Here is a 21,902-nt window from a genome sequence, read left to right on the forward strand (position 1 = left end):
AGGTTTGCACACACAGTAGCTGGTATTTTGGCCCATTCCTCCATGCAGATCTTCTCGAGAGCAGTGATGTTTTGGGGCTGTCGCCGAGCAACACGGACTTTCAACTCCCGCCACAGATTTTCTATGGGGTTGAGGTCTGGAGACTGGCTAGGCCACTCCAGGACTTTCAAATGCTTCTTACGGAGCCACTCCTTTGTTGCCCGGGCGGTGTGTTTTGGATCATTGTCATGTTGGAAGACCCAGCCTCATTTCATCTTCAAAGTTCTCACTGATGGAAGGAGGTTTTGGCTCAAAATCTCACGATACATGGCCCCATTCATTCTGTCCTTAACACGGATCAGTCGTCCTGTCCCCTTGGCAGAAAAACAGCCCCATAGCATGATGTTTCCACCCCCCATGCTTCACAGTAGGTATGGTGTTCTTGGGATGCAACTCAGTATTCTTCTTCCTCCAAACACGACGAGTTGAGTTTATACCAAAGAGTTCTACTTTGGTTTCATCTGACCACATGACATTCTCCCAATCCTCTGCTGTATCATCCATGTGCTCTCTGGCAAACTTCAGACGGGCCTGGACATGCACTGGCTTTAGCAGCGGAACACGTCTGGCACTGCGGGATTTGATTCCCTACAGTTGTAGTGTGTTACTGATGGTGACCTTTGTTACTTTGGTCCCAGCTCTCTGCAGGTCATTCACCAGGTCCCCCCGTGTGGTTCTGGGATCTTTGCTCACCGTTCTCATGATCATTTTGACCCCACGGGATGAGATCTTGCGTGGAGCCCCAGATCGAGGGAGATTATCAGTGGTCTTGTATGTCTTCCATTTTCTGATGATTGCTCCCACAGTTGATTTTTTCACACCAAGCTGCTTGCCTATTGTAGATTCACTCTTCCCAGTCTGGTGCAGGTCTACAATACTTTTCCTGGTGTCCTTCGAAAGCTCTTTGGTCTTGGCCATGGCGGCGTTTGGAGTCTGACTGTTTGAGGCTGTGGACAGGTGTCTTTTATACAGATGATGAGTTCAAACAGGTGCCATTCATACAGGTAACGAGTGGGGGACAGAAAAGCTTCTTACAGAGGACGTTACAGGTCTGTGAGAGCCAGAGATTTTCCTTGTTTCAGGTGACCAAATACTTATTTTCCACCCTAATTTACGAATAAATTCTTTACAAATCCTACCATGAGAATTCATGGATTTTTTTTTCACATTCTGTCTCTCACAGTTGAAGTGTACCTCTGGTGCAAATTACTGACCTCTGTCATCATTTTAAGTGGGGGAACTTGCACAATCGGTGGCTGACTAAATACTTTTTTGCCCCACTGTATATGGGGCGTTTTTGACATATTCAGTAAAAGCTACATAGGCCAGGTGTCCCCATGGCAACAGAGGAATTTAAGAGATTAGGTCCCTCCTGTGTTGATAGGCACAGTGAGGAAATCATGACTTAATTTATTGATTTTTAATTATTTTTTATCAAGGGGACAAACACTGAAAGCACATTTGAACCTTTGTTGTTTGTGCAGACTTTTACTTTTGTCTAAATTAGTTTGCCTGTTTGTTACAGAGCATGCATTTTTTTTCTGTGGCCAGTAAGAAAAGCAGTCTGAAGTTGAACTGACATTTTATCCTACATCTTATCCTATTCACGTGATACATGTCTAGGGTCAAGGCAAGTTCACTGAAATGTCCAATTAGTTTTCAAGCAAAGAACTGAATCTCGATCGAAAACTTGATTGAATGTTCACTGTTGCTGGCCTACTTTTAACAGAACTGACTTTTCCAGGATTCACTAAGTTTCACTGGATAGAAAAGTATACAAGATTTGTCCAGTGCTACCATGAACACCAGACCTTAAATAGCCAGACTCACTATAACTGAGTAACACAGTCATGGTTTGATCAACAAATGCGCAGTGAAAACTGCTGCATTATTTAGTATCTGCTGTAATTACAAGTAAGAACTAAGCCATCAGACTATTATCAGCTTAATGACAGTATTATGCACTTCATTTGCATTTGTCTGTGAACGTCGAATTGTTCACCTTTAGTGTCTTCACCTCTTGAAAGCTGTAAACACTGCATACTGTTCAGCGACTGGAAGCCACTGGCAAATAATCCATGCACTATTTGAGCGGAATTATGTGAAAAGCAGAGCGGCTATTGCATTTTTTTGCGGCAAATTTGCGTCACAACAGGTCTAATCTATTAGATAATCAACGCAGAAATTCACGACTTAGTTATTTGGGTTGCTTGACCTACCTGCACTCATGCACCCATATGTAACGTTTGACAGCCTGCAGATTACTAGGGCTCAATGAAACGCAGGCTGGGCATAGTTTTGCTCCCCCCACTCTGTTCAGGGTATATGCGTGCTCCACCGAAGATCGTGCTCAGTGTCTACCGTGTCCAGCGAAACACGCTGTTCTCCCTTCATAGCCTAAGAGCACACCGTGTGATTGTAGGCGACTTAATGAGGAGAGACTGAAGATTTTCTTTTAAACCACTGGATGTCATTTCATCTCCTCTTTGTGTGCTGAATAAGAAGTAGCCTCAAATACGTCGTTAGGAGAGAAAGCTTTGAAGCCCCCACAGTTGGGTAAGTATCATGATGTTCTTTCGAGTTATTATCCCCAGTCATTCATGAGAATGAGAATATTCATTTCTTGACGTATGTGTGTATTTAGTGGATAATCAGCGGTATAATAATAGCTGTAGATTCAAGTGACAAGAAAAAAAAAGCCCCAACAGAAAACTGTCAGTGAAGCTTCAACTGTGCATCATCAAACACTTAAATGGTGCAGTGCACACAGCTGTCTGCAAGAACAGCAGGTGATTTGGAGAATTCGGTGAAAGCTTACTGAGTACACAGTGATTAATCAACCTGCACGCACTGCCACCGATGGATAATTAAACAGGGGTCACGTGCTTACCATCATTTGAAGTTTCTCGGTGTTTTGAGCTCAGCTTGATTAAAAGTGTTTGCTTTTCGCTCGGTGATCATTTGTCTTGCGCAACTGAAAGCGCAAAAGATCCTGGCGTGTTTTTCCACAGTGAAACTGTAACAGAGCAAAGAGCCTCACACATTCATATCACTGATATTTGTAGCATCAGAAATGCAATTTCTGTAGGTGTGTAACCATTAATCACTGAGATTCAATAAAGGACCTGCCAACAGATGGCACTTGGATTCACCAGGACCTTTAGAGAGAAGGCGGTATGATTGTACAAAAGGAATGCTTCCTATCAACATCTCTATCGGAGGAAACTTAGACAGGCTTCAAGCCAAACATATGAAATGTTTGGGGGATTTTGTGGATGTTTATGCACACTAATGATTGAGAAACCTTTCATTACACACAGGGGGATCTTTGTTGTGTGTGCAACCTTAATTGGTCGAGGTTTTATAAAGAAAATGTAGCTTTGCCAGTGCAAAACATGAGTGTGGGCATTTGTATAGTTTCCAGACTAGCTGTGTCAAAAGAAACTGCTGCTCCACTGAATGTCTGTCCTTGTTGAGTGAGTGTTTAAGCCTTTACATCTTCAGCCCTCTCAGCTTTTTTTTCTGTAAGACAGAAAGGAGTAGTTCAAAGCCATGCTATGGTTCAGTGCACTCAGTGAGAAGTTCACATCACTGAACAAGCATCCTGGCCCTGCTGTCTCTCATTCTGTATCATTTGTAACACTAGACCACATGCCACACACAAGGTTTTTTCTTTATATTTTTATATCACCAAGTTGTTGCTTCTTCGTCTCCCCAGGATGAAATAGCCAGTTTGGTGTATTTACTGAGCTGCCCTTCATCCATAAATCAGCTGCTTGTATTTTCCATTAGCTTCATGAATGAGCTGTTGTTCCTGCTGACGTGAATGCAGTTATATGCTGTCATATAGTGCTCGCATTATGAAAACACTGCTTTTTTTTTGCATCATGAAATCATTAACATAATGTCCCCAGTGTTTAAGAACGAGTGCTGCTCTTCTGCTTGACTTACTCTAAATATTATTTGCAGTCTGTTTTGAAGACTGTCAGATGAATTCGCTATGCTTACCTAACAGCGACATTTGGAGAGTGGCTCACACATTCATTGTCTTTATCCGCTTTTTTAAAAAACAAGGGTGTGGGGATTTTTTCCCCTTTGAAATACCATTCAAGGAATTGCACTAGTCATTCTTGTAGTTCAAAAAGCTAACAATCGTGAATAAGAACAATTAACTGAAAGCAGATTTGATTGAAATCTGGTGTACAAATTTGACAAAAATTGATTGACTAGATCTAACTAATAGTCACATTTATACCACACACACATTAATTTATTGGTTCTGGAGATTTTGTAGATCTTGTAAGTCTCGTGTTGATCAAGAAAGAATTTAAGCATAAAAATGTGGAAACTTAGAAGTGGTATTGTTTAACAAATTCTTAATTTGATGCCAGCATCAAGTCTCAAAAAAGGGCATATAGGGCTGTGCCCTACATTTTTCATAGCAGGCTTGTACAAGTCATTTTATGAGTATTTCTTTAAGTTATGAAAGCTACTTTCATCTGCTTCCTTATTCATAAGACGTCACCCCAGCAGGTTGTTCCACATGATGTAAGCCCGAAGGGATTTGTGTCTCCTTCCAGGATTGAACCAAGGACTTTGCAAATGCTGTTATCCACTTATTTCTTTAAGCTATAATAACCCTTAACAATAAATATTCCTGGACAGGGCATATATTACTAATATAACTGCTAAAATAGGAAATGGTATTTCTATAGTTAAATGCCATGCAAGGTCTTTGGCACCAAAATCCATGCAATTAATCCAAGCATTGATATTTTCTAATCTTGATTATTGCCCAGTAGTATGGTCGGGTGGTACAATGGAACGGATTAAGAAATTGCAAATGTTACAAAATAAGGCAGCAAAAATGATTTGAATGGTTGTTAGCGTAGAACAAATATTGTAAGAATGCATAAATGTCTTAATTCACTTAATTGTAAAATTTAGATTTCTTTATTCTTTACTTGTATTTATTAGAAATATTATTGTTACAAAGGTAGTAATTCATTTGGATAAACACTGTATTTCAGTATAGACAGAATATCCTACTAGTTAGGTTAGTTAGATTTTTGTTACCCAAATCAAGAACCAGTTCAATCAAAAGAACAGTTTTGTATAAGGCTATGGAAGAACTGAATTTGTTACCAATGCAGATAATACAAGAAACCAGTAAAACTGGATTAAATAATTGGAACTGGATTTAATCTGACTTTTGACCAGTGTTAAAAATGGCAACATGAATTTGAAATATTGTATGTGCACTGTAGTAATGATGGTAAATCAGTCTTATCTGTGCAAAGGTTAGGTGATCAATGCTTACCCTGATACGAGACCTTTGCATTGTCAAAATGTAAAGCTGCGTTGCAGCAGCTGATGGGGATCTTAATAAACTAAACTAGACTAAACTGGTTGTTGTTGCACAATAGTGGCTTGGTATGTAATCTCTAAATCTGACTTCATTCCAATAGGCCCAAGTGAGAACAGCTACAGTAAGTCATCAAAAGAGAAACCACAGTAGGAGGCTGCTATGAAGAAAATGGACAACACAGCCACAGACAGCTGGATTGTGGACAACAACCCTGACTCCTCCACAGTGAAAAACTCCTGTCACCCAAATCTGAAGGTAGTCTACTTTCTCCCTCTTACCGAAAACAATCTTAAGTGAGTTAATATTCACAAAAAACTGGCATCATGTATTTTTAATTTCTAAATATTAAAATATATATATAATTCTTCTCATTCTTAAAAAGTCCAAACATCAAACTGGGAGGACCTTCCTTTCTACGTTTCTTTTATAAAGCCTGTAATTACACATGAGACCAGCCAACCGAGACGGTTTTGTTTACCAGAGAAAAGTCATATGAACACGTAGAAATCATTTCAGCCAAAATGGACAAAGGCCCCACATGTTTGTCATTTTCCCAAGTCATCTGACTGGCCTAGAGGGTGCACACAAATCTCTCTCTCTTCCTATCAAGTGGGGTCACGTGTGTCTAAAAGACACAGAGTAGATTCATTAGTTGGCGGCACTCATTTATGTGCTTTCATGTGTAAGTAAATGCTACTACTTGAGATAACTCTTCAGCCAGTTTGTGTAAAAACACTTTATCACACTTTTTTCTCTGTGTTGACGAATCTATCAAACACCTACTTAAAATCTGAGTTAAGTGTAGGGCATGTAAGCCTTGTTAATGACCATGCGAGGTCTAGTGCAACAGCTCACGGTGCCCTTTGGACTTGGTATTAAGTCGCTGTGAAAAATTTCTTAGACAAAGTTTGTGCTTTTGTAAAAGAGGTCTGAAAGGAGGTTTTGTACCTCTTTATTGGATTATGAGGCACACTGAGCAATAATTAAAAAGCTGCTTAGTGAACTGCTTAGGTAACTACAAGAAACAGTTACATGGAATTCCAGTAATGCTGCTTTTTTCCTCTGTGTGTGCTTTCCATTTCTGCATAGTAAAGCTATAACAAACCTCTCAGCTGGTTCTACTGATACAAGCGTTCTGCATACTTTTGATCTGAGCAGTCTCCATGCTTGTTAATCTCAGATTAGGCTTGTCCTATGTGCATGTGTTCTATGTCACTTGCAAACACTCTGAATATTCCAGTTGACTTTGCATGAAACTCTCGTTTAGATTCTTGTTGAAATGTGTTTCATTTGTCTAGCAATGATTTACAGAGACAAGCCACCAGAGATTTGGCTTTAGTTTTGTGGAGAAATTTCAGTGCTTGTCCAAATTTCAGCATTTTCTTTTTAAATTAGTGTTAAGATTTTCTTTATGTGAAACGTTACCTTTTCTTCAATGTACAAAACAAAAATGTTTCTGTAAGCATATTATCTGTTTTTAATAGAGGTTTCAATAAATGTTAAATGGTTAAATTTAATGTGTTATTAAAAAATATAGGTTAAAAAAATTCTTGAAGAAATTAATACAGAAAATTCCTTCATTTTTAAAATGTACATTGTACCATATTTATACAGATTTCTTTTTACTGGGTTGGTATATATAAGCTCACGGCTGATGGTCAGTTCCTATAGAAAAGTGTTAATGGTGAAAAGTGATTCGTTTGAATCAATTCGTTTTCTTTTGCTATAAAAGGAAAAGTCCAGAGTTCATTATTTTTCACAGTGTGCAATACAAAGGGAAGCATATGAAATGGAAGTAAGTAAGTAAAGTAAAGTAAGTGTGGATTGAGTGCTGCTGCTCAAATGTGGATATAGTGACAAAGCAATATGATATCCTCAATGCCTTCAATAGAGGAACGAGAGTCTGCTAATTATTAGGGCCGAGGTCACTGTAAAAGAAAAAGAAACAAGTACGCTGGCAGGGCCCTTGGATGTGGATGGTTTCCTTAAGGATCTAGCTTGGGTTTGCAGAGACTTGTGGAGGTTTTTTACTGAATGATACACGTCTGTAACGTCATGTAGCAGGGGTACTAAAGAAGAGAGTTTATGCAATAGTTGACCTTTGGAGGAACAATGCAGTTTTCACTGTGGCCATGGATCACTGGGCTGGCACTGTCTCGGAGATCTTCGAACGTGTATGGGATTTTGTCCAGCTAGTATGAATGTGTTTTGCGCATTTATTGTGGTGTCCTGTATGGGGTGTGAATAATGATCCTATTTATGATAATTTTGTCAGTTATGCAATCATTATGTTTTGAAATTAAACTTTAAATTGTAAGAAAAAAACAAAGTGAAAATAATTTGATATTTCTGGACAAGTAGGTTATATTGACATATTTATTATAATGCATTTATAATGCATTGCAGTTTGTTGTTTGGAAGCAGTCTCTTCTGCTTTCACTATTTTAATCCCTTACAGTGCAGGCTATGGTTACCGCACACCTGTTTCCAATTATGTGTCCAAGGATGTGTCTGTGTCCTTGTGGGATTGGCTTCTCTAATCCTCCCTTTGTGACTGACTGTCAGTGTCCACAGGCGGCTGAGCAGAAGAAGGAGGCTGCTCAATACACTCTCTGGCCCAGCGCATATTGCCAGCTGCCCTTTTATAAAGATGTATCTGAACTGCAAATTCATGTCATACACACACACATGTATCCTCAAAGAAATGCATTCACGTGCACTGCTGTAGCTCACTGGGTTCAGCATGCAACCCATATCCCATATGCCCATATAAGACTATTGCAGAGGCCCGGGTTTAAATCCACCCCCAGCAGTTTACTGTGTCTTCCCTCACTCTTTCTTCTAGCTTTTCTCTCCACTGCTCTGTCATAATAAAGCCTTAAAACCCCCGTATAAAAGAAATACATTCACTAAGTCTTGTGACAGGTTTAAGGTTAATTAGTGCAGGCTTGTGTTTTTGCTTGTTAGTCGAACTTCATTCAGAAATTCATTTTTATTTTGTAGTTGTATTTGAATCTGCGCCTGAAAAATGAAAGAAGGAAATTATGAGATGTTTGGACTGCAGTCAAAATCAAAAACAATCATATATCCATATCAGAGCCAGTCTGCCTGACATTGTATTGTTTTTTTCTTTTTGTGTCTCTGCAGATGTTCCTTGCAGCCTTGTCCTTTGCTTACTTTGCCAAGGCTTTATCTGGCAGCTACATGAAGAGCACAATTACACAGCTAGAAAGGCGATTTGATATCCCCAGCTATCTGATTGGCATCATAGACGGCAGCTTTGAAATAGGTGAGTTTCTCAGGCTCTTTGTGTACATTTCTGTATTTGGTGGCTGTATTTGTTTATTCTCTATTTATTGTATTTTTATGATACTAATGCTACAGCGAGACTGCTTAAAGGAGGCTTAAAAGTAGAGACGGGTGACAAAGCTTATAGTTAGAACTGGATCAGGTGACTCTAAACCATTCCTTAGTTATGCTGTGGAATACTGTGAGGTCTTGAACCAGGAATATTATGACGGCATGTTAATATTCCCAATACCATTGCATACTTCCATCTCATTTAAGCCTTGAATAGTGCCTTGTTGCATACCTAACTGACTATTGAAGAGTGAAAAATAGTTTTAAGCCACAGTATGCAGACTTGGAGTAATGGTTTATGTAGTTACAGACTTGTGGATCAGAATCAGTGCTTATCAAAGATAACACATCATGTGTATGATGTAGTTAGTGAGACTTTTCATGATTTATGATTCTGAGCAGTACATCTCATGTTTGGTGCCTCTGACTCCTCTCCATCTTCTTTTCTGATCATCTTAACCCTGTAGGGAATTTGCTGGTAATTGCGTTTGTGAGTTATTTTTGTGCCAAGCTCCACCGACCCAAGATCATAGCAGTCGGGTGTATTTTGATGTCTTTTGGAACCTTCCTGATCGCCATGCCTCATTTCATCATTGGCCGGTAGGCAAAGTGCAGTGTCTGAATGCATGCGTCGCTGTTCACAAATTCCATTCACATATTACTTTGATCTCTGTAGTCTCTGATGTATTTGTGCTTCACATTGTGAATATCTAACAATACCTGGTGCTTTCTCCCTTCCCTTGTTTAACAGTCACATTGGTATTTTATACGCAGCTATAAGATCGAAACATCAATTAGATCTTCAGTGAATTCGACCAATAACCTCTCTCCATGTCCGGCAAGCTCACCTGAGTCCCTGAGGGCAGGTGACAGACCCTCTATACTGCCTTCTAGAGGTAAGACAAAAAACATTTATGTTGTTTATGACAACATGTGATTAAGGTTGAACTTTGTTTTTGCAGATACTGTTCGTGCTAGCATCGTTGCTAGGTCAGCATATGCGTGTTTATGTTTTAAGTCATTTTTGATGATGAATTGTGATAACTTGCACATATCCATGCTATAGTACTAAATGAGTAGGCTATTCATTCATAAGTATCATAATGTATAGTTTCGGCCCATCTGGCAGATGGCGAGGCCGTTCATAGTTCACACAAGTCTCCCTATTGTATTGTTCAGAATTCAACCAATCTTACACATAACAATCACCATGTGTGTCATAATCCAAACTGTTCTCAAGGTCAAGCTCAAGGTCACAGTTGTTGTTTTATGGCCAGTAACCTGCGAAATTGAGATGGATCATGAGCTGCATAAGGCTCTATGCCATTGAGATTCTGACTGCTGTTTTTAAACTGCAGGCTGTGAAAAAGAGTCCAGTGTTTCCATGTGGATCTATGTCCTGGTGGGAAATATCCTGCGTGGGATTGGAGAGACTCCAGTACAGCCTTTGGGAATCTCCTATATTGATGACTACGCACAGTCCGATAATGCTGCTCTCTATATTGGTAATCCACCTTTGTTACAGCTGATAGCTTTGATAGGAATTTTTTTTTTTTGAAATTTTTTGGAAGGTTATTTTGAAACTGCGACTGCACAGGTAGGCGAACATCTGCTTATTACAGATGAGAGCAGGTTCACCCTGAGCTCATGTGACAGATGAAAAGTGGTTCTGGAGAAGCTGTGGAGAACATTATACAGCCTGTAACACTGTTCAGCATGAGTTTGGTGGTGGGTCAGTGATGATCTGGGGAGGTATATCCATGGAGGGATGCACAGACCTCTACAGGCTATGCAAAATAACCATGACTGCCATTAGTCATAAGGATGAAATCCTTGGCCCTACTATCAGACTCTAGTGCAGTCAGTCCTGGGTTCCTCCTGGTGCACAACAATACCCGGCCTCATGTGGTGAGTGTGCAGGAAGTTCCTGGAGGATGAAGGACTTGATACCACTGACTGCCCCCCTCACACACCTGAGCTAAATCCAATAAAAAAAATCTAGGAGCTATTATGCTTCGGTTCATCCAATGTTGCCAGGTTGCACCTGGCCGTCTCATTAGGAGCATGCATTAGTATTGTCCTGCAAGCACGGTGGGGCCATACAAACTACTGAGCACCATTATGAGCTGAAATTTTGGCAAAATGGGCGATCGTGGCTCAAGAGTTGGCAGTTCGTCTTGTAATCGGAAGATCGCCGGTTCGAGCTCCGGCTCTGACAGTCTCGGTTGTTGTGTCCTTGGGCAAGACACTTCACCCGTTGCCTACTGGTGGTGGTCAGAGGGCCCGGTGCCAGTGTCCGGCAGCCTCGCCTCTGTCAGTGCGCCCCAGGGCAGCTGTGGCTACAATGTAGCTTGCCATCACCAGTGCATGAATGGGTGGATGACTGGATGTGTAAAGAGCTTTGGGGTCCTTAGGGACTAGTAAAGCGCTATACAAATACAGGCCATTTACTAAAATGGACGAGCCTCCTGCATCATTTTGTCACTCTGAAAATAGCTCTTTTCCATGAAGCAATTTGGCATATTTCTTTTTTGGTAACCTATTACCTGGTCCATATCAGTATAGAGATCCAGATTATTTTTCCCCCAATGAGATCTGACATGTTTTCGAAGTGTTCCTTTAATTTTTTGAGCAGTGTATTTGAGCCATTCCTATTGTATAAATAATATAAATATAAATAAAATTGGAACGTTTGTTGCATGTAAGCACAACCAAAGCAAAGATGTCAAGTTCAGAGTATGAGGGGAAAGAAAGCCCATTTTGAGAAAATAACCTTTAAAAAAACTTAATGCATCTTTATTAGAAAACACTAAATATCATCATACAGCTGCTCCATCATACAACTAACGGTGCCTGACTACAGTTACACTGTTTTTGCCTGTAGTGGCTCTCTTCATTTTCAGTTTTCAGAAGTTTTAAGAAGATTTACTAAACTATCCAGTACAGTTTGATTTCTTTTTGTTTATACGACATAATGTAATCCATTATGATTATGATTATGATTTTTTAACGATACAGAGATTAACCCAATATATATTAGGCTATAAGTAGGTGTTTTTTGTGTGTCTCAGGTTGTGTCCAGACAATATCAATAATTGGTCCTGTCTTTGGGTACCTGCTGGGGTCCCTGTGTGCCAAAATCTATGTCGACATTGGATATGTGGACATGGGTGAGTAACATGTCATCTAACCATCAACTACATCTTTAACAATTTGAAAAGGTAATCAGTAAAAGTAAAAAGTGATCGTTTTTGCATCAACTCAAGTGCTTAAGGAGCATGTGACTTTAGTAAATACATAATTGTGGTTAATTACAACCATAAAAGAATGAACAGCGCCAATAATGTGCTTCTGTCTTTACAGAAACTATCACTATTACTCCTGGCGATGCCCGCTGGGTGGGCGCATGGTGGCTGGGCTATCTCATTGCTGGTGCCATCACCCTCATGTCGGCCGTTCCTTTCTGGTTCCTGCCAAAATCACTGCCGATGCCTGTGGAAAAGCATGACACCAACTGCACACCAGAGCAAACCAGATTTATTAAAGATTCCCCAGGCTTGAAGCACATGTTCAGACCCGAGGAGCCAGCTAATTTACATCTGATGGCCAGTGGTAGGATAGTGATCACAGTGTGCTTTATGAAAGAATGTTGATTTTCCATTTTAACCGTATTATTAAACTGACTGTGTGCAATTAATGGAATCTTAACGGCTCTAAGATCTGTTTTACTGCTATAGTATATATAATACTGTCATTTCTGTCGACAGTAAACACAAATAGAAGTTTATTCCTTCTTGTCAATGTGAGAAAATCAAAATAGTTTTAATGATACATCAAAATAAAAGGCTGAGGTTACTTCAAGAAGTGAAAATCACTCATTTAAACATCCTTTCACAGAATTCGTCCCCACATTGAAGAGTCTCCTTGGAAATCCTGTGTACACCATCTACTTATGTGTGACCATTGTTCAGTTCAACTCTCTCATTGGTATGGTCACCTACAAGCCCAAATACATTGAGCAACACTACGGCCAGTCAGCTTCAAAAGCCAATTTTCTCATGGGTGAGCAAGATATTATACTAATTTATATTGTTTACCTCATTTGGATTATTTTGTTCTTTTATCTTTGTAAGTGAGATCTTTGTAGAGCTAAAAGCTTGCTTAGAACCACTGCTGTTTGGCTGAAAAGTACCTATTTAAGGATGCAAAGTGATGTGAGCTGGATGGTCATCATAAGAGTTTCATGAGCTGGCTTTTGATCAATTTTTTATACCCCGACTCCCACTTCCCTCTTAAGTAAATGCTGCAAATTCAAGATGACAACCTGGTTTACCTCAGTCCTTGGGCATTTGACAGACAAACGACAGACATTGATTTAAAAGCACTTGAGGCAATCAGACCAATTAACATGTCTCCCTGATGCGAATGGAGACAACGTTGCTCTTTTTGTCCCCTGTAACCGAGTGGGTTAAGAGTACATCGGCTGATGAGAAATACGTCCCAGATCCTCTGAACCACCATAACTTATTTTCATCTTTCGCAACATGACTTAAGTAAAATATAAATGAGAGTGCTTTGATGTACATGAGTGTTCTGACTTTGATCCCTTCTGGCGAGTGATGTTGCTGCCTGATATCGCCTGTTTAAGTTCTTTCTCGATTCTCCATCCATTTAAGGATACGCTGTATTCTGCGGTTTTTCATAGGCATGATCAACATACCTGCAGTGGCCCTTGGGATGTTCTCCGGAGGGGTTGTGATGAAAAAGTACAAGCTGTCTATCATGGGAGCAGCTAAATTTGCCTTTGGGACCTCTCTGCTGGGCTACTTTCTGTCACTCCTATTCTTTGCCATGGGCTGTGAGAACGCTAAGGTCGCAGGCATCACAGTTTCATATAGTGGGTATGTAATACCTTTGTATATTTTCCTTAGTGGACTTGATAGCCATCAAACCAGGAAGTAGATTCAGAGAAAAAGGGATTGGGGTTTTATTTATTTAATCTGCCACTGTTTTTAATTCCATGGCTCGTTTTTCTTGTCTGATCGATGTTTTAAAAGGGCTGACAATCACATGCCTTTTTTTGTGTCACATGCAGACTGGGGGGCTTATCTTATCAGGAGCAGTCTCTCATCTCTGACTGTAATTCGGATTGCTCGTGCACAAGCAGAGAGTGGGATCCAGTGTGTGGAGAGAACGGGATCACCTACGTGTCCCCGTGTTTGGCTGGATGCAACTCCTCCACTGGCTCTGGCAAGAACACGGTCAGACACACACCACTGCCCTCATGAAACTTGCATGCTTTTCAGTAAACACAGCATGATATTCAGGCTTGATTCTCAATTTTCATTCATATCGTACCGCAGAGAAGCATGTGACATTTCCGTGATTATTTACAGACAGAACAAGTGTTTCCTGCTGTGCCGCAGCTCATTTATCACTGAGTCACACCTTGTTTTCTTTTCTGTCAGGTGTTCAACAATTGCAAGTGTCTCGCGGTGGCTAATACCCAACCAGGCAACTTGACAGCCAGCCTGGGTCAGTGTCCACACAGGGACAGCTGTGAGAAAGTCTTTCCGTACTTCCTGGCTATGTCTGTCCTCAGTTCCTTCATCATCTCTCTTGGGGGTACACCTGGCTTCATGCTGCTTGTCAGGTCTGTCATATTCTGCTTTTGTGCCTTAAAGCCACTTTTTGCTGTAATGTTGTTTGTATTGTTCTGAAACATCTCCCTCTAAGAAATACAAACATCATTCTTTCATTGTCATTCTTTAAGTGTTGCCAGGTTAAAAGTTGAGTCCTGTCTAATACCACAGTGTTGTTTCTAAAGGTGCATTAAACCTGAGCTGAAGTCTCTCGCTCTTGGAATCCACACCTTGGCCACTCGTACCCTTGGTGAGAACCACCTTTGCTGTTCTTGGCATACATCACTGTCTACTTCATTTACATTTCAGGCTCACAGACATTTCCCTTAAGCTGACTTTCAGCATAATATATATAGTGAGCACAGTTATTGGAATACTGTTTGTTTATAAGGATACACATTTGCAGATCACCAATAAAAATTACTTTTTATGTTAAATTAACCCAAAGTATTTAGCTTAGTACGGCTAATTATCAGTTTAGCTGTATAATTATTAATATTCAAAGTTATTGTAAGGAAGTCTGACTTGTTTAGATTGTAACGTGTGTTCAGGCGAACCGTGATTTGACTTGAAATTCTGACATAAGTTACTTTATATGTTGTAACTCAGCTGGAATACCTGCCCCTATATACTTTGGAGCCATAATTGATACGACCTGCCTCAAATGGGGATACAAGATGTGTGGAGGAAGAGGAGCTTGCAGAATATATGACACTTCAGCTTACAGGTACTTGTAAGATGCCTTTATTTTAACTTTGCATGCGATTTCTGTGGGATTGGCTATCCTTCAAACTCTTGATTTAGTGACCCTGTAATCAAGTTATGTGCAAGTTATTACGCACAGCCATGAGTTATGGTTGATTTATTTAAAATGCTGAACCCATAGCAGATCTTAAATGTACCGCTGGAGGAACAGTGCATTCAAAATAAAAAGTGAAGAACAATTGTTAACAACTGTCAGACCAGTGATTTTAAACACTTTCTGGCATTGGTTTCTTTTTCTTTGTATCAGCTTCAGACACCAAAACAAGCGCATGTTCATTTTTTTTTAATCACTAATGATAAAAAGGGATTCAAGTTCAATTCTACCTAAGTAAGGATTAGCATCAGAATTCTATCAGACATTTTCATTACAAAATAATATTGATTCATTCTCCACCCCCCCCACCCCCCACTGCACCAAACTACTGTTGGGGCTCTGCCCATAATCTGAAAACCACTGAACTGAACAGTTTGTCACTGAATGGAGTCAAGGTGGCAATGACAAACAATTTGCTTGTTTACTGTGAAAAACCATTGAAAATGACAAACCTGGTTCTGTCTGCATCTACATGTTTTCGTATTACTCTTACACTTTACTCTTAATGTTTTTTTCAGGGTGGAGTGATTGTACGGGATAGATTTAATACATTTAAAAAAGAAAACTTGGGTGCACTCGTTTAAATTTAGTTAAATCATTCACTTAAATCTTTTAATAAGTGGCTCTACAAAACCTTTTAACTTGACGAGGCCAAGTCCTGTTAACTTCTTGTTAATGATCAAGATTGGCTACAACTGGTAGTTTCTTTTTGAACTCCTAACCACAAGTGTGCATTGAGAGTCTGCCCAGAACCTCACAGAATTAAAACAGAAATTCAGAATTTCCTCCACAAATAGTGATGTAGTTGCTGAGGAACAGCAATTTAACCACAAAGTGGCACGGGCACTCAGCAACCCTGCTTTTATATTTCTGTCTCTCTTCCACAGCATGCCTTTTAGCCTGTCTTCCTTCTCTCTCCCCAACCGATCGCGGCAGATGGCCGCCCCTCTCTGCCGGAGGTTTCTTCCTGTTAAAAGGGAGTTTTTCATTCCCACTGTTACCAAAGTGCTTGCACATAGGGGGTCGTTGATGGTTGGGTCGTTCTCTGTATGTATTATTGTAGGGTCTACCTTACAATACAAAGCGCCTCGAGGCGCCTGTTGGTGCTGTATAAATAAAATTGAATTGAATATAGGAACTAGAGTATAATCACTTGGCAGGCAGTTGGGTCAAGCCCCCTACTGGAAAGAAATGCATCGCAGGCAAGTATTCTTCACTTGTGATCACAACATGTTGGAAGTGTGTCTGCGTTCAGCAGCAGCTGTTTGGAAACCTTCACTCGTCTTTCTGAGACTGATTGCAGTCGGTCCAAATTGAACTGCAATTCTTTGACAGGTTGCTTCCCACCAGGTGACCGGTGCAATCGCTTTGTGACAGAAGGTGGTCATCCTAGACGTTGAGGGTGTTGCCCACCCTCTGGGCAACCAGCTGCAGTAGTTACTGCAACTACATGCAAAATGCAAAAATAGTTCAGTAACATCCCTGGGCTATTACAGATTTGACCTTGTCACAGTCAGGTTTACTGCTGTGTTTTAACGGTAGTGCCTGAGAGATTGCAGTTTTGGACCAAAGTATTTTGACTGTAATAAATAAAAAGAGCAGTAATTTTACCTTTTCTTAATTTCAAGTCCTGTCTTTAGTAGAGAGCTAAGATTGTGGCATTACAACATCTTCCAAAAGGACTAGAAGAAAATGCTATTTATACAACTTTGAATGGGAAAAAGTCCAGTAGTGACTAACCTTTAGGGATTTGTAGCTTCACTTAGAGCTGGCCTAAACCGTGACGGAGCAGTTCGTACTCTTAACTGTTGCTTTTTTTTTGTACAGGAGAGTCTACCTGAGTCTGACTTTGGGCTTGAGAACAGTCTCCTTCTTCCTTTGTATTTTGGGATTTGCTCTAATCAAAAGACATATTAGGAAAGAAGAAAAACATGTGCTGACCAATGGGAGTGCAGAGTTGGAAACACTGAGGAAAGAGGAGAACAGCTCTATACATTGTGAGCAGTTTGTACTGGCCTTGGACTGCAATCCCGACAGAGAAACTCGCTTGTGAGCCTCGGCGCATCTTCTTTTCTTCTGACTCTGCCCGACGAGCACCTCACCTCACATGTACTGAGGAAGACACACTGTGGACATTTTTCATAGCACACAGAGTATATATATTTGTAAAGGATTTGCGTAGATGTACGGTATCTGAAATTAGTCATTTTATAAAACAGTCTGATATTTCTGGAATGTGTATGTGTTTGTGTTTTTCATGAATGGAAGACTTTCATAGAAAAAAAAAGATTGTAATTGTGTTGTATTTTCTGTTCTTCATTTTTATGATTAAACGTGATAAAATCAGATTTTGCATTTTAACATTTAAGATGCTTGAATATGATGGTTTAACACACCTGTTTGTGCTGTGCTCATGGCTTTGCTTTTAGTTCATGCATGCACAGGTCTCTCTAGTGTCTCTCACACCTGGATTGCGTTTCTACTTGAAACAATTGGTCAAGGGGTAGATCAAAGCTTGAGCAACAGGAGTAGCTCCTTGAAAGGGTATCTCCTTTCCATACAGGGTAAAACCCATCACTTCCTGTACAGATATAAGGGGATGTATTCAGTGACCTAACTGTGCCTTACAGTATGAAATTAAATAGCACAAATTCCACAGCTGTTTTATTTTTGACGTATAGTGCATTTTGGCTTTCAAAGCACCTTTTCTAGGTGATTATACAATCATCTACTACAAATATACAACACTGGGCCTCTTGATCACACTGATCATAGCAACAAGTTCAGGAAATATTATTAATTATTATGAAAGTTTATTTTTCATATTCATATTCATACCATCAAGCTGTCACCAGAGTATGATACAGTATGTCAAGAGTAGGTTTGCCCTCCTAAAGTCAGTTCAGTTAGAGCCACTAGCTTAAAAGAAGATTATTATTTCCATCTTCCATATTTTATACTTGAAGATATGGGTCTTACAACCCAAGCCTTCCCCAGAGGCAGACGAGGCAGGCAGAGAACGAGTAGAGCTCCTCATACAGAATAAAGTGGAGGTGCTATTCAAACCGGCTTCCAATTTGGCAGTAAATAGCATAGATTATATGAGATTTGTTGATAATCAGCCATCAGCTGATGGCTCACAGACATCTGGTGAAATGGCATTTGTGAGCAGCTTATATATATGTGTATGTATATGTTTTTACAGGAATCTGTGCAGGTTTCTGGAAAACTAAGTACACCATTAATGCTTTCATAGGAATTACTTTAAGAGGGTAAGTAGCAGTCAGGAGCTGCTAATCAAATGAACATGATTAACTGATCAGCAAGCTTGACTATCTCTATAAGCAGTTCTGTCAGTTTGCTGGTCTGGAGCATTCAGGTGTATGCTAAAATAATGCAACAGGCTGTGAATCCCCCACAAATTAACCTCAAAGTGACACCTTGTAATGTTCACAGAAATAGGAAAAATCTAAGAGCAACATCTCAAATTACACAGCTCTCCATTCACATGTGAAATGTTCAAGTTCATGACAGCACATCCCATTACAGTGTATAGTTTATAGTGTGCATCCCATTGATGTACAATATAAAAGTCATTACAGTAACACTAACACTTTGTGTTTATAACACAGCTTAGCAGTCAGTAAAAAAAGAAACAATGCATATTCATAATGAAGAGTTACTGTAAGTTAATAGCAAGATTTGTCTATTGCACTCAGTTCAAACTTTAAACAACAATGAAGATTCAAAGACAATAAAAACAGGTCGGGTAGCAAACTAGATACAGCACACAATCGAGAGGTATAAGAAAAAAAATGTCCATGGAAGGAAGTAAGAGCTGATACTGTGTTTTAATGTTCACCGATCCTTTTTGTCTTCAGCGCTCTGAAGATTCTGTCAATTAAAAACAGGATCAATGTGGGATTAGCAGTGTGAATATACAGGAGATATTCTGTGATGTGTGTTTGTCATGTATTACCTGGAGCTGATGGTGTTCTCTGAGCAGTCTGTCATACTCCTGAGCCAGACCTTTGGCTTGTCTCCTCATTGCCTCGATATCAGCATCAGACTTACGAACAGCTACACACACATACACGCACTTAATGATTACAAATTTGGACTACATATCATAAATGCTTTTCAAAATGTATCTATTGTACAACCATATGACCAAGAGACCTCTTTGTCTACATGCTCTGCAAACGTAGGTGCAGCTTTCCATTAACGTATTTAAATTAGGTCGCTCACCCTCCTCGGCAGTCTTCAGCTGACCCGCCAGCTTTTCCACCTCCAGCTTCAGCTGCTGCTTTGCTGCTGACATGGATTTTTCCTTTTCCAGGAAAGACTAAGCACAAAGGATTCTCCTTAGTTACTGAGCTTAAGCTGATTATTTAAACAGCAGATGACAGAGCACATGTTAAGTAGAAAGCATAGGAAAATGAAATCACAGCATGGTGTGTGCCTACAGTATGCTAATGCGTGGGCATGACCCAGAAACAAACAAACAAAAAAAAGCAAAGTAATTTTTATTATGTTACTTGACAAAAAAAAGAAAAAGAATTTTTAAAAAAATTAACTCTGTTTCTCACTTGCTTGAGGGTCAGTTTGTCCTCCTGCTGCTGCTTAGCTGCTCTCACAGCATTGTCTATTTGTGACTGAAGACCTGCGCTGTCCTCCATGGTGACAGCAACCTGGTTTAGCAAAGTGGCAACCCGACGCATCATACTGTGTTGAAGTCACAAGACAGAAAAAACACAACAAAATAAGACAGTACTTCAACACGTGTGAAGGGTGTGCAGATGGAGCAAAGTAAGTGACAAAATTCCACTAACAGCCAGAGAAAGAGAGAGAAGCCAGATATGTAGAGGTTCCTCTGGGCTCTGAAAAGCTTCATGTGGACGTGGTCGTACACATTTGGGTTCACTTTAGCATCTTGCATGGGCTCAGGACCGGAATACTTCTGCACCTCACGTAAAGCGTCTGGAAGGGTGGACAGAAACACGACCAAGTGGGATTTGAATACACTTGCTATTATTTTTTAATATCTGTCACACAAAGGAGATTATGTCTGACTCAAAAAAGCTCGCTTACCCAGGAAAAGAACAATAAGGACCATTATTATTGTAAAAAAGCATTTATTCCAGTAAGGAGATAACCAGCTCCATATTCGCCACCTGAAAATCAAACGCCACCTGCAATGTAAAGGTATAGACGGTCTGCTGGGGAAGGATTTGAATGCACTCTACTGGCTATTTGTGTGAACTGCCCATTTGGGATGATATTGGGATTTTTAATTATTTCAGAAATTGTGCTCCTTAAAGCAAGTATCTAAATAAGCTTTTGATGACTTATGATATGCTTTTAAAATTGCCTTACCGCTGTGCTGATATTAAAGGCACACACAAAATAAGGTTGACTGTGATCTCTGCATACAGGAAGAAAGCCACCACCGTCCACTGGACAGTCATTGCCACTGTGATTCTCTGCAGAGATAAGCACATTGATCTATGGGTAGTGTTTTATACTTGTGGAAATCTGTTTTGCCTCCATTGACGAGAGCATTTGTCTGATAGATACTAGCTTTTAGATTAAATTACTCTATTAAACAAGCGGAAGTGGGTGTGAAAGTGGCCAAGTATTCCTCTATTTTGATCTAAATTTCGTCTAGGAAACCAGGCACCACGCACGAGTTTCTGAGCATGCATATAAATGTGTCTACAGGCCTACAAAGCAGGCCAACAGTAGCAGCTATTCGGCTGTTTTCTCTATATGGGACATTTATATCAACATTTATACCAAGTCATTCATCACCGGCTGTTCTGAATGCTGAGCTGGAGCCTACAGCGAAATATAAATCTATGCAAAGCAAAAATATAAAGTTGTTGGCTTACCGGACAAAGTTGTATGGTGCAAAGTAGGCTACTGGAAAGTCCAGACGAGCACACATGCGCGCACACATTCACGACAGCTGCTGGGGAGCCTCAGAGCACCCACAGCCCTAAATAAAACTCTGCCGGATGGCCTCATTAGGGAGTCCCCTTTGGATTGCATCAAAACCCTTAAAGTGATCAAAAGATTAGTTTTTAGTGACAGAATGATTTCAAGAAGTTGTTTTTGTTTGCCTTCATAATGTTACTGTACAAAAGAACTACCCAGTGATCATTATATGATTATAGCAAATCATTAAAGCAAATATAACTGATGTTTTTCCCAGATATTATAATGAAAATAAACGGAATTCATATTTGCACTTCGGGTATAAATATGTTGGCTTTTCTAAATGATTTTTCTTTTCATTGAAGACTAGAAGGCCGTCCAGAAGGGGGCGATGTTGATTAAAGTTAGCTGTTGCAGAGGCGCCTGGAGGAGGACGACTTGGATATCTTTTGCAAATACTGCATTAAACTCACTCCAACACAATTCCTCATGTGATAATCAAATATAAGCACATTGAAAAGTGTGGATAAACGGTTCTATTTACAAACCAACATAATGTAAGTGTCAGTAAAATAAGGAAATACGAGCTCATTACAAAAGCAAATTGATTTCTTAGTTGATAGAATTGCTCTTATTGTGTAACCTTTAAAAAGGCTTCAGATGAGGGTTTTTTTTGGACATTTCTTCCTCTCAAATG

The 21,902-nt window shown here is 39.9% G+C and overlaps 2 protein-coding genes across 3 annotated transcripts; one reads left to right on the top strand and one right to left on the bottom strand.

The window, feature by feature from the left end:
* The first annotated feature begins 2,372 nt into the window (after positions 1 to 2,372).
* LOC102198406 (solute carrier organic anion transporter family member 1C1-like) lies at positions 2,373 to 17,494 on the top strand. 2 transcript variants are annotated; one of them, XM_005728073.1, is made up of 15 exons: positions 2,373 to 2,595; positions 5,508 to 5,662; positions 8,555 to 8,696; positions 9,235 to 9,367; positions 9,542 to 9,663; positions 10,126 to 10,272; positions 11,839 to 11,937; positions 12,131 to 12,379; positions 12,665 to 12,829; positions 13,473 to 13,668; positions 13,863 to 14,028; positions 14,236 to 14,420; positions 14,595 to 14,659; positions 15,019 to 15,136; positions 17,096 to 17,494. In XM_005728073.1, the coding sequence occupies exons 2-15, from the start codon at positions 5,567 to 5,569 to the stop codon at positions 17,319 to 17,321; spliced, it is 2,109 nt and encodes a 702-aa protein (XP_005728130.1). In that variant the 5' UTR covers positions 2,373 to 2,595; positions 5,508 to 5,566; the 3' UTR covers positions 17,322 to 17,494. The 2 variants fall into 2 exon arrangements, with proteins under 2 accessions (XP_005728130.1, XP_005728131.1); XM_005728074.1 differs by lacking the exon at positions 5,508 to 5,662.
* A 617-nt stretch (positions 17,495 to 18,111) lies between these two features.
* Positions 18,112 to 21,226, bottom strand: LOC102198871 (B-cell receptor-associated protein 29-like). Its single transcript, XM_005728075.1, has 8 exons — positions 21,160 to 21,226; positions 20,645 to 20,751; positions 20,360 to 20,460; positions 20,101 to 20,248; positions 19,858 to 19,993; positions 19,517 to 19,613; positions 19,248 to 19,348; positions 18,112 to 19,162 (listed from the first exon to the last, which is right to left on the bottom strand). Exons 2-8 carry the CDS (start codon positions 20,734 to 20,736, stop codon positions 19,127 to 19,129), a joined length of 711 nt encoding a protein of 236 aa, XP_005728132.1. The 5' UTR covers positions 20,737 to 20,751; positions 21,160 to 21,226; the 3' UTR covers positions 18,112 to 19,126.
* Between the last annotated feature and the right edge of the window lie 676 nt (positions 21,227 to 21,902).

The sequence above is a fragment of the Pundamilia nyererei genome, unplaced genomic scaffold, assembly GCF_000239375.1.
Source record: "Pundamilia nyererei isolate P.nyererei 1_Seehausen unplaced genomic scaffold, PunNye1.0 scaffold00027, whole genome shotgun sequence".
NCBI lineage: Eukaryota > Metazoa > Chordata > Actinopteri > Cichliformes > Cichlidae > Pundamilia > Pundamilia nyererei.